General features: G+C 43.0%; 1 protein-coding gene across 1 annotated transcript; it reads left to right on the top strand.

Moving 5' to 3' along the window:
* Positions 1–1,206: 1,206 nt before the first annotated feature.
* On the top strand, positions 1,207–10,008 carry TMEM202 (transmembrane protein 202). Its single transcript, XM_019800151.2, has 5 exons — positions 1,207–1,296; positions 1,517–1,772; positions 8,594–8,743; positions 9,081–9,212; positions 9,670–10,008. The coding sequence occupies exons 1-5, from the start codon at positions 1,216–1,218 to the stop codon at positions 9,864–9,866; spliced, it is 816 nt and encodes a 271-aa protein (XP_019655710.1). The 5' UTR covers positions 1,207–1,215; the 3' UTR covers positions 9,867–10,008.
* The last annotated feature ends 2,949 nt before the right edge of the window (positions 10,009–12,957 follow it).

Raw genomic sequence — 12,957 nt, 5'->3', positions numbered from 1 at the left:
TTATATATATATATATGTATATATATGGCTAATTCCTTTAACATTAAATACTATTCTTTCCTGGCGCTAGGCTAAGTACTGGGAAACAGAGAGTCAAATGACACTTGGAGAAAGAGGACTTCATTCTAGAGCATGGACATAAGCTAGCTAAGTGCCAGTTGTCCCCCCAGCTGACATAAAATATAGGTTTTGGCAGGTCGGGGCGGGCGAGGAGAGGGCATGCTAGAAGAAAAGTGTGATAGGGCATTCCGATTCAGCCCAAATTTAGGACTCAGAGTTTATCTGTTCGTGGAAAACAAGAGCTGGCAAAGCAGCTGGGCATTTATTTGAATAAATGTCCAGAATGGGGAACAGGATGGCGTCCGTTCAGCATCTTGGACTAATTTAGAGCCCTTGTGGGAGGAGGAGTTAGGACCAACGCTGAGGGAGTTGTTTGAAAAGAAGACTGTGAGCTCCTCTGGGCACAAGCTACGCTGGCTGTGGAAGCAGGGAAAGGCCATTCTCCTCGCTTTCACACAGACCCAACCCTGCCGCCGGCTCGTGAATGGTAGCTTTCAGCGCGCTGGCGGGTAGCCCCCTGTGCTGGGGAGACTGGCATTTTCACACTGGGCCCTGGCAACCCTGGCTGCGGTGGGCAGGGGTGTAACGCCCTTCGATGGCTTCATGAGTAGAGGGCATTGAAGAACGGGAACTCGAGCAAGAAAGGAAGAAAAGGCTGGATGCTGCCTGCAGAACCGTGGCCAACAGACTGGTTCACGAGCCTCCGGAGACACCTGGGCCCTTCCACTCAGCGGTGGGACAAGAGTGTGAACGCTGTCCAGGCTGCTGGTCGTCTTGAGTTCTAACCACAAGCTATTGTGTCCCCAAGACATCTGAGTTAACTTCTTTATTGGCTGTTGGGGAGCTGTGTCTTATTCATCTTTTTACCCAGATCCTAACACAAAGCCTGACACACAGCCACTGCTGACTGATGGAATATTTGTGGATTTATTTCACGAAGGAGCTGAAAGGAGTCAGAGAAGGGAGGGTGGGGAGCAGCACATACACGTGCCCCTGATTAAAATGTGATGATTTGTTCCTGATCTGATCAGACCCAGAATATGAAACAGAAATGGAATCTGGGCCATGGGTTCTGGCCCCGTTTGGTTCTGCCAGCCTGTGCGGGAGGTGCTGAGACAAATTCCGTGGCAGTTAGAAAGCCAGATGGCTGCCAAGATGGAGAAGAGGGAACATTTAGTCTTGACCTTCTATAATCCTAAGGCTCCCAAAATTCAGGGGAACCGGAACTACCAAAGGGTGAGGAGGTACCTAATTGCAGGTCAGATGGGAGGAAGAAGACTTACTTCAAGGCGGGCCTAGACAGAGTGTCCTAAAGATAGAGAAAAGATCACCCGGGGTAGGGAGAGACATCCACAGATCAAACCCACATGGGGATACTCAAGGGAGAGTTGAGTCGGAGACCCTGGGGATCATGGGTGATCTTTCTGGGTAGGCAATATTTCCCTCCTCCTTTTAGCCTACCCTCCCCATCAACAGACATCCAAGTGTCACGATGCCACACCAGAGGCGACAGCAGCATGTGGATCAGACACACATTTACATCCAAATGTTCTGTGGCAGCCTGTGTGGTTTTGGTCTCCTAATGCTGATCTGCACAACCCCACTGAACTGGGTGCAGTTCCTGGTGATCAAGAATGGCCTTGAGCTCTACGCAGGACTCTGGATCTCATGCAGCCATGAGCTGTGCTGGAGCCGAACACCCCATCCGCCCTGTGAGTGCCACCAAACTAAATGCCACAGGCTCCACAGTTCCCAGAGCTTTCTGCCACATGGGCTCTGCGTCCTTCTTCCTCCAAGATCTCTTCGCCCTCACCTCTCCGAGTCCAAGATGGGTCTCAGGCAAATTGTGAATGTAGCCATCCTTTTCTTTGGTGTTCTCAGTGTACCCTTTCTCCCTTCTACTCCTAGTTGTTTCCTCTTGCAACTTAGTAGTTGATACTCTCTTTACTCTCTGGGAAGGTCTCTTGGGGCCTTTATAAGCCATCACTGTGCAGCAATGTGATGAGTATTGTAATGTGGCTCGCAGAAATAGAAGTAATTGATCAGAACTGGGAAACAAAGCAAAGTGGCTCAACCCCCATCAGATTCAACTTTTTAAAAATTTTTCTTTAAGATTTTCTTTATTTATTTGAAAGAGAGAGAGCACAAGTAGGGGGAGAAGGAGAAGCAGACTCCCCACTGAGCAGGGAGTCCGATGCAGGGCCCGATCCCAGGACCCTGAGATCATGATCTGAGGCAAAGGCAGATGCTTCACTGACTGAGTCGCCCAGGGGCCCCCCAGATTTAACTTTTAAGGTCAATTTGTTCTTCTGCTAACAGTAGAAGGGAATATAAATGCATGTCAGATATGTGGTATAACAAATGCCAGCTATTTAGAGTAAATTATTAATGTCGAATTTAGGTAAATCCGAAAATGCAATACAAAACATTTAAAAATAAGTTTCTAGGGCTAGAAGATACCATATGCGTAAGTTTGGTTTTTTTAAATCAGAACCAAGACTTAGAGGAAAGACATAACTACACTAAACAGTTTCCCTCAAAAGATACATTTACACAGAGAAACAGATGTTGTGAAAGAAAACATACATGGATAAAGCATTTATTTCTCCTTCTCAGATAAGCAGGAGCCCTAGTTGCTGGAGGTGGGGTTGGGGGTTGCACCTAGGCTCAACCCTGAGCTGGAGCATCTATGGCATGTGGAATGAAGGAGTAGGACACTTACACAAGATCTTGAGAAGAAACTAAAATCAAAGGCAGGCAGACAATTCAATTGCATCTTCAGCTTAAAAGAAGAACTAGGGGAAATATTTGCAACAAATAGGAAAGATAGAAGACTAATGGCCTTGATTTTTTTAAAAAAAGTATTATTAATGAAAAGGCAAATACCCCAATAAATAAATTCTTGATAAACAGGCAATTCACAGAACAGAAACTAAAAATATCTAATAAACATAAGAAAAACTATTTTAACCTTAATCGTCATTAAAGAAAGGCAAATCAAATGAACCATGAGATAGGATTTTTCAAACATGACATTAGCAAAGATTTTTCAATTATGATGTACATTGCTGGACATTCTGATCTACACTGGGGACCATAAATGGGTATAACCAAAGCAATATGATTTTGTGTATCCAAAGATTTACACTGAAGAATTCCATTTCTAGAGAAATGGAGTAAAATATATAGGTATAAAAATTGAGCTGCCATCCTATTTACATAATTGTGCCAAGGCTAAAATTCAGGACTTGAGATTATTATTTAAATGTTAAATGAGTCAGAATCTTGGAATTTTGTCACTTACAGTAGCAAATAGTTCATTTCTTGCAGCCTGGAAGTCACCTGGGGCCAACTGTTAATGATTTAGAGAAGGTCAACTGAGTCCTTTAAGTACACAATTATAAGTCAAGTATCTACCCTGTTTCCACTGTTAACTAGTCCTAATCCTAAGATCAGAAAGTAATCTGCAATACAGAGCTCATAATGAATTCTCCAAATGTAGTGAGTATGTCCAGGCGTCATCAACCTGTGACAACATGCTGTTATTGCCTCAAACATTATTATCCAAATTCAAGAACTTTGAACTTTTACCTACTGATTGCGAGACTTTAGCCCCTTTTCCCATGGCACCCCCCTGTCATTTCTGAGAGTTTCATGGGGACTTTCAGGTGGGCTCAAGAATATGCGTGCTCATGATCTTGTGTCCTGGACTCACGTTAGGCCATTGTGGCTCTGGCTCTGACTTCGCCTGGTTCCAGATGACCAATAGCCTCTGTGCTGTAGTTGTTGCTAATGGAATGGAGAAGGGGTGGGGAGTAGTAGGCACCATCCTTTCCTTTTATTGCTAGGTCTCAAGTGCGGAACAGGCCCTGCTGCTAACTCCCCTGCAGCACAGGTGAGATCAGACCATCGCGTCAAGGAATGTGTTGCCACCGAGGGTAACTTGAACCATCTGGAAGACTGTGGAGAAGAAGGGTAGGTCTTTTAGTCAGAGCACTGGACCCTCCAGAGCCAGGGCCCTGGGAACCACTGCACAAGAAACAGTCAAGCTGTGTGGGGATGCTTGATTCTGACATTCCAACGGGGTTACCAGGGAACCTAAATCTTAAGCCATTTTCACAGCCTCCTCTCCAGGGTGCTTGGTCTCCATCCACGATCTTGTCCATTCCCAAACCACCTTCATTTCCTTGAGCCTGCGGAGGTTTTGTCTTGGCCTTATGTGGCTGGAAAGAAGGTGCAGTGTCAGCAGTGTGGAGGTTTAGATTTGGCTAAATAAGTGGGGTGATCCTCGGCAGCACCTTCTTCATCCATCTATCTGTCCACCAGCCCCCCACCTCCACTCACTCAGTCGAGTTCCTTCATAATTAAAAGGAGCCTGATCCTTTTGGAGCACTGCCTCCTTATCCTGGCCTTGAATTTTGCTGAAGGACCTAGGGTGCAGTGAGAGGAATCCCACCCCCACATCTCTTTGGTACAGCTGAGTACCAGGGGCTTAGCATTTCTGATGGCTGGCTTCTCTCCTATGCTGCTTTCTTCTCATGTCATTTCAGCTTCCCCCATTGATTCCTTCCAGAGTATCAAGAACTGTAAAAGAAAAGAGTGTCTAGGGTTAGCTAGGCTTATTTGTTCACAAGAGCAAGCAGACTTATAGCCCTGCCCCTCTCACTTTCCAAAACCTCTGGGACAAAGTTTTACTTTCGTAACAGTAGAAGGAGAGCCTGTCCACCAGTTACAAACTACCAAGTGATGAGAACTGAGAACCACTACTGGTTTCTGATAGGATCATATTCCTTCCAGTCCTGGTAGCTTTTATGTCCTACCTGATGGTGCTCTGAAGTACAGAATCACGGCCAAGGATCTTACCAAGCTTTTCAAATGATTCAGACTTCTTCCTCTCCAAACTGGAAGTGACATCCCCTCTCCTCCCAGGACATTAACTTCATTGCCTTCAGTAAACTGGGATGTTTGCCTTGCTTTTCCTGCAACCCAAGGCCCCATCAAAGAATATTACTAAGGAAATATTCAGAAATGTTTGGATACAGATGACCTACGTGGGTGTTCCTTATATCTAGGGCACATCTCTTTCCCTGGACCAAAGCTTCTTACCGACAAGTAGGGCCTTTGAGTAACTTAGGTCCTAAGATCTTTGAAACTTTGACAAGTAAGCTGCTGTAAAAACTGATGTTTAAAGGCTGATATAGCTTTAGGTCTTATAGGAGATGGAGGCTCAAACTCAGCTTTAGGATGTTTCTTTTGTTTTGCTCAGTGAATTAGAAAAAAAAAAACTATGAAGTCAACCAAATGCAGCCATTTTATATTATGGAGCTAAGTGTTTAGTTTGGTCAGATAATTAGTTGTGCATGGTTATGACTAGTAGACTTGCTTTCTTTGGAGGTAAGACTATACCATGCTGCAAATCTCTAGCTGTTCCTTTGGAGGTATGAGTGATCTTATTTATGTAGTTTGAGGAGATGAGGATCTAAGAAAGAGAAGACTGTAAGAACATGAAGGCAAGTCTTCCCCTCATTGGTGGAAGAAAGACTAGACTGTAACATATCTTAGACAGGACTGGGTATCTTGGTACACTTTGGTGCTTTATTTCATCTGAACTAGCATAAGCTAAAGAGTGAACCTATTTATGAAGATTCAGAAGAATCTCATAGATTCCCAAAGGCAGGAAGTTTGTGTACCTGAGGAGATTCCAGAAGAGCCTGGGATCTCAGACGAAGAAAATCAAGCCTGCCACTCAGTCTCTCTAGAGTTGCTTTGTTGCTCATCTTTGTTTATACTTTGCTTTATCACTACAGCTCAGTTTTTCCTGTTTATTAGTATACAAGTGCCCCAAAAGTGATATCTCAGTCTGGCTATGTATCTTCCTTGGTTCAAGCAAGCAAAAGAGGAAATAAGTATCAATCAGTCTCAACTCCAAATTTCCAAGCATAAGAATCAAATTGGTCTAACATGGGTCAGATCGCCTTCCTTTTTCCAATTACCTATGGTCAGGGGACTATAGGCAAAGGGCCAGGTCTATAGGCAAGTGCTGCTAGGGCCTGTGGGGGACTGTGGGCTAAATACCATGAACGATGCCTATCACACTGGGCTTCATGCAGCTCAAAGCAGCCTGATGGTTCTGACCAGCTACATATCCTGCTAATTCTAAATGACCCAGGTTTTAGGAAATGCATTGCTTTTGGGTTATCATGGTTTAATGTGGCTAACTTGTTTCGGCCACAGAACAACTCACCTCTGTAGGTAAGAGTGTGGTTTCTCTTCATGGACTTTACTATTATCGATGATGTTAGTAAGTGGTGAGTTCTAGAGAACAAAATAAGACTTAAGAGCCAGATCTTAAACTGGGATAAGCTTTGACATATTTTCTTCTCTCTGGGTTGCTTGGAAGCTGGACTATGCTCAGGCATAGAAGTGCTTAGAGAACTTTCAATGGTAGCAACGAGCTGGCCCCTGCTACCTTGAGACAGGAAAAAAGCTAGTCAAGGAGGCACTCTCTAAAGGATATTGAAGAAAATCAGGAACCGTTAAAAAAAAAATAAAGGATATTGAAGAGATTGCAGGATCTGTAACACCTCAGAAGAGTTATATTTACTTGCAATTGTGTGTTATCCTTTATTTCTTTTTTTAAAGGTTTTTATTTAAATTACAGTTAGTTAACATACAGTGTTTTATTAGTTTCAGGTATCCAATACAGTGATTCAACACTTCCATACAACACGCGGGGTTCGTCACAAGTGCACTCCTTAATACTCATTACCTATTTCACCCATCCCCCGACCCACCTCCCCTCTGGTAACCATCAGTTTGTTCTCTAGAGTTAAGAGTCTGTTTCTTGGTTTGCCCCTCTCTGTTTTTCTCTTTGCTTGTTTGTTTTGATTCTTCAATTCCACATATGAATGAAATCATATGGTATTTGTCTTTTTTCTGACTGACATATTGAGCTTAGCATAATACTCTGTAGCTCCAACCATGTCATTGCAAATGGCAAGATTTCATTGCTTTTTACGGCTGAGTAATAGTCCACTATTGATATGGATATATGGATATAGATATATGTGGGTATATAGCTATATCCATATATCTATATCACATCTTCTTTATCCATTCATCAATCGAGGGACATGGGCTGTTTCCATAATTTGGCTATTGTTGATAACGCTGCTATAAATATCAGGGCGCATGTGTCTTAAAAAGTTGCTGTAGAAGTCAAGGGAAGGATCTGTTTCGTATTAGGGAGGTGGTAGCAAAAGTAATGTTTAGCATGCCCCTTCTTCTCTCTTACCAACATCCAGTCTGCAGAGAGCAGAGATCTCGAGCCAGGAGGTGAAGGAAGAAGCCGTGTATTTAGGTAAGGGCTTTGGAGCTAAAGAGACTTAGCAGACCTCTACCTGAGCAAACGTGTGGCAGGGCCTTGAAGGACTCTCAGGAAAAAAACAAAACAAATAGAAGATATTTTTAGGGTGTGAAACTCCTGCAATCCAGTAAATTTAGGCTTGAAATCATTACGTATGGGAGTTGAAGTAAATGGGACTTCGTTTTGTAGTCATAGGTTGACAAGGCCTGTGCAGGCCAGATATATTTAAAAGAGAAATAACAAATAGAAACAAACTACAAGGACAACAATGGTTAAATCATTAAGAGAAATATGTTAATGTGATAAATTGTTCCGGGAAGCATTAAAAATGATGTTTACAACAGATGACTTGGGAAAAAAATCTTACCATATAATCTTAAGACAAAAAATCACTTTATATTCAGTATCATATTCACTATGTACACAGGACAGAAAAACGCTGGAAAGAAATAATATAAAATGCTAACAATAGCTGCCCTGGGTAGTGGGACTGTGGCTGATTTTCTTCCTGCTTCTTGGTACTTTCTCAGCCTTTCCAAAGCTTATATTGAACATGTGTTACTTTTAGAATTAGAATTAGGAATACAAAAATATTTTAATCTGTGTTGTGATTTTAGAGTCACACCTCTTAGAAGCTAGTTTACATCTAAGTTAAACGGGTTAATACATCCAGAACTATTTGTATATTATCTTCAGTTTTACAACCAAGGCTTTGCCTTTACAGTAAGCAAATTCCAAGTATCAGTGAAAAACTGGGAAGTAAGATCCTTGTTTGTGCCCTGGATGCCACATGGCGAGCTCTGCTTCATCTCCCTTAGTCCTCACATCCTTCTCTAAGACTCTGTCTGGTCTTTCTTTCTTTCTTTCTTTCTTTCTTTCTTTCTTTCTTGTATTTTCATTTTTTTTTTAAGATTTTATTTATTTATTGGACAGAAAGAGAGACAGCCAGGAGAGAGGGAACACAAGCAGGGGGAGTGGGAGAGGAAGAAGCAGGCTCCCAGCAGAGGACCCTGATGCGGGGCTCAATCCCAGAACTCCAGGATCATGCCCTGAGCCAAAGGCAGATGCCTAACGACTGAGCCACCCAGGCGCCCCTCTGTCTGGTTTTCTTAAGAGAAGTCCCCCGCTGGACTAATGAAGCTTTCCCTTTCTCATTCTCTTTGGCAGATTACCTTCAATTTTCCAGGGCTTTCTTCCTCATCTCTGTCTTCTCCATACTCGTCGCCCTGGCCTGGCTCATCGGCTCTTGCCTGCCTAGAAGAGGAAGCATAACCACCAACTTGGATCTGAAGGTATCCATACTCAGCTTCATCTCAGGTACAGACCTAGATTGGCAGGGTAATACCAGGGTGAAACTGTCAAGGGAACTAAGTTTCTCCATGGGCTTTCATCCTCTTTTTCTTGCCCCTCTCCTCTTCTTCAGTATCACATCAGGTTGCCAGCTACCTGCCTTTCCTTACTGTATAAAACGCACTTCGCCTGACTTAGCCCAGGGGAGAGGTAGAAAGCCCCTTTCTGTTTCCTATCTTGGCCAATCCCTCAATTTTAATTCTGCCATACATATGGCATCTGCAAGCAGAAGAAGAGTTGGGGGTGGTGGTCAAGGCAGACTGAAGACACTGATGGGTTGTGACATCTTTTCTTCTGGTCCTAGCCATCTCCCTGCTCCTCTGCCTCGTCCTATTTCTGGCACAGGTTCACTGGCATGCTAAGAATACCTTGGAGCCAGATCTCCTATGGGCCTATCATATTAATTGGTGGAGTGACTTCTTATACATGTTTTCTGGTGAGTCAGTCTCCTGCCTTACGCAAAAAGGATGGAAGAGGAGGTCACTTCTTGAAAGGGAGGTTGAATCTAGGAGAAATAGAAGCACTGACTGTTCCTATTTAGAACAGTCATACATGGAGGGGCAGCATGGTATAGTGAGGAAAGCATGGATTTTGGAATCTGGAAACCTCGATTTATTGACCTGTTCTACTTTAACTGAGGGAGGCATGCACACGTTGAGTGACTTGCCTAAGACTACACAGAAAGTCGTGGAACTATCATTTGAATCCAGGAGGTTCAAGCTTTGTCTTCACCATGTGAGAAATACTATAATGCATTGAGAGCACAGGAAGATAAAGTAACTCTGCCGGGGGAGAGGAGGGTTGGTTGGCTTTTAGAACTGAGGAAAGCAGGAATTTTAAAAGTCAAAAGACTATCTATCTGTTGAAACTCACCTCAAATTCTTCTCCTCTAGGGATCATCTCCTTCCTCAACCACATAACTTTCAGATTTCCTTCCCTTGATCGAAATGTCAGTGCAATTCCCATAGAGCAGTCAAGGCTGGGGGTTGGTCCAGTGACTACGGTAGAATCTGACAAAGATGAAAGGTTAAGTTCTGATAAGGAATCTCCAGTTGAGGAAGAGAAAACAGACCTAGAAGCAGAACCATGATGGTGATAGGAAAACCCAACTACTGCTTGTCTTAAAAACGGAGAAGAGGCTGAACTGGAAATGATGGTGCAGATTCTAGGAAACTCTCCTAATATCATGTCCATGTTACTGAAGGAGAAAGCATTAAAGCTGCTGAAATGTGTTTTGTGTGCCCTGGATCTAAAATATGTATTATAGTCACAAAGAAAATAATAAAAATTTACTTAAGAAAAATTTTGTAAGAGAAAACATCAGTAGTTAGGGTCACGAATGAAAGAAACTAGCAACAGATGCAGTGTGTGGATCAGAGATCTCTTCGGGCATCAGGGATCTTACAGACCAGAATGATTCCTGGAGAAAGATGCCACCTAATTCTATTTGAAATTTTCTTTTTATGTGTGGCCTTGGGCACACTCAGGGTGGAAGGCATTTGGCCAATATTGTTGAATCTGAATTGTAGATCATTACCAGCAATGGAATGAATACCAGTGGAGATTATACCTACCATCCAAAGAAGCTGAAGGGTGCCTGGGTGGAGGGTGGGTTCTGGGGAATCCGCGAGGTCCCATTTCCTATAAGGATTGGTAATTTGAAACCCTTACAGTCTTATTACATTAACACACTGCTTCTCCCTCGGTGGGGAAATATCTTTTTTTTAATATTTTTTTTTTATTTTATGTTAGTCGACATACAGTACATCCCTGGTTTCTGATGTAAACTTCGATGATTCATTAGTTGCATATAACACCCAGTGCACCATGCAATACGTGCCCTCCTTACTACCCATCACCAGCCTATCCCATTCCCCCATTCCCCTCCCCTCTGAAGCCCTCAGTTTGTTTCTCAGAGTCCATAGTCTCTCATGCTTCATTCCCCCTTCTGATTACCCCCCCTTTCTTTATCCCTTTCTTCCCCTACCGATCTTCCTAGTTCTTATGTTCCATAGATGAGAGAAACCATATGATAATTGTCTTTCTCTGCTTGACTTATTTCACTTAGCATTATCTCCTCCAGTGCCGTCCATGTTGCAGCAAATGCTAAGAAATCGTTCTTTTTGATAGCTGAGTAATATTCCATTGTGTATATGGACCACAACTTCTTAATCCAGTCATCTGTTGAAGGGCATCTCAGCGGGGAAATATCGTAACCAGACCCCCCAAGCTCTCTGAAATTCTACACAACATTTACGTATGCAGTTTTCTGTGAAGAGAGCCACAGACTCCATCAGATTCTTGATAGGCCTGTGACTCTTCTGATTCCTTAGACGTCAGTTTTGTTTTAATGAGCCAAACCAGGCTAAAGTATATATGTGAGCCAAGCTGAAAGATTATTCCATGTTTTCGGACACCTGGGTGGTTCAGTCAGTTAAGGAGCTGCCTTCGGCTCGGGTTGTGCTCCCAGGGTCCTGGGATCAAGGCCAGCATCAGGTTCCTTGCACAGCGGGGAGCCTGCTTCTCCCTCTGCCTGCCGCTCCCTCTGCTTGTGCTCTCTCTCTGACAAATAAATAAAATCTTTAAAAAGAAAGATTTTTCCATGTTTTATATACCCTGTTAAACTAAGTAAGGGAGTGGGCAGTGATTTCAGGCCATCACATAAGTCTTTTGATGGCTAAAGATCCCTTTCAAACCCAAACTAGATTCCACGCAGAAAGCCCCTGACATTCATTTTGTCCTTTATTCCTTTAGAAGCTACCACTACTTCTCTATTGGTTGAGGTCCATACTTCTCCTCCTCAAATCTGGCAATGGAATGGACTAAAATGCCCAGCTTCACCCCTTGGTGCTCTTGAAGATAAGCTTTTGGGTCCTTTTGGTTTAATTTACAGATTTATTGGTAAGCTTTGTAGAAAACAAACATAGCAGGGGCGCCTGGGTGGCTTAGTCGTTAAGCATCTGCCTTCAGCCCAGGGCGTGATCCCAGAGTCCTGGGATCGAGCCCCTCATCGGGCTCCCTGCTCCACTAGGAGCCTGCTTCTTCCTCTCCCATTCCCCTGCTTGTGTTCCCTCTCTCGCTGGCTGTGTCTCTCTCTGTCAAATAAATAAAATCTTAAAAAAAAAAAGAAAGAAAAAGAAAAACATAGCAGAGATGGAGCAATTATGTAGGTTTTTTTTTTTTTTTGGTTTTTGCTTTTTAAGAGAATTTTATTTGAGTGGTTCTTACAATTTATGTAGTTTTTATAATCCTGGTCCCTGAGCAGGAATACCCAAACATTTCCAGATGGTAACTGAAAGCCAATTAGATTAACATTTTTTTTTAAAGAATTTATTTATTTATTTGAGGGGGGGCATGAGTGGGAGGTGGAGGGGAGAGGGAAAGGGAGAAGCAGGCTCCCCACTGAGCAGGGAGCCTGATGAGGGACTCAATCCCAGGACTCTGGGATCATAACTTGAGCCAAAGGCAGACGCTTAACTGACTGAGCCACCCAGGCACCCTAGATTAATATTTTAGCTTTTATTCCTAAGGATAAGAGTTTAGCAGCACATGCACGTGTGCACCCACCCATAGAGAGAAATACAAACACACATATATACACGCATTTCATTTTGACCCTATCTTAGAAATCTCCTTCTCCATGTTGGCTCCTCTTCCAGGCAGGTGACCTTAGTTATAGCAAAATGACTGGTGCTTCCTTACTTCATGGGCCTCATTTCAGAGGCACCTCAGGCTATTCCTGAGCCTTTGGAAGGACATATATGTATTGAAGGCCATCTTCCCTTCCTCCCACTCCCCTCATACACTAAGCATACCCCACACATTGACCAATGAAGAGTTCATTTAGGTCACAAGCTTTATTTATAATTCAGTTTGAATGCTCTAGTTGTAGGACTAAACTGACAGAGAGTTAAGTATTCATGACTCTTTAGGAAATGGAAGTCTTAAGTGGGATGAGAAGAAGGAAGTAGGTATGAGTGAGAGTGGAAGATGCTAGATTATAAGAAAGTAACCATAAAGGCCCTGGCTATTAGGAGAGAATGGGTAGTAATTATACCTAAGTTTTCTACTTTGCAAGCAGGAAATGATCTTATAAGAAAGAGACAACATTTCATTACTCCTTTCGAAGCTGAATCTTCTATTTTCTTCTTTCTTTCTTCGCTAGTAGAGAATTCCTTTAA

The sequence above is a fragment of the Ailuropoda melanoleuca genome, chromosome 5 (genome assembly GCF_002007445.2).
Source record: "Ailuropoda melanoleuca isolate Jingjing chromosome 5, ASM200744v2, whole genome shotgun sequence".
Taxonomy (NCBI): domain Eukaryota; kingdom Metazoa; phylum Chordata; class Mammalia; order Carnivora; family Ursidae; genus Ailuropoda; species Ailuropoda melanoleuca.
This window is presented reverse-complemented; position numbering and strand designations above follow the sequence as displayed.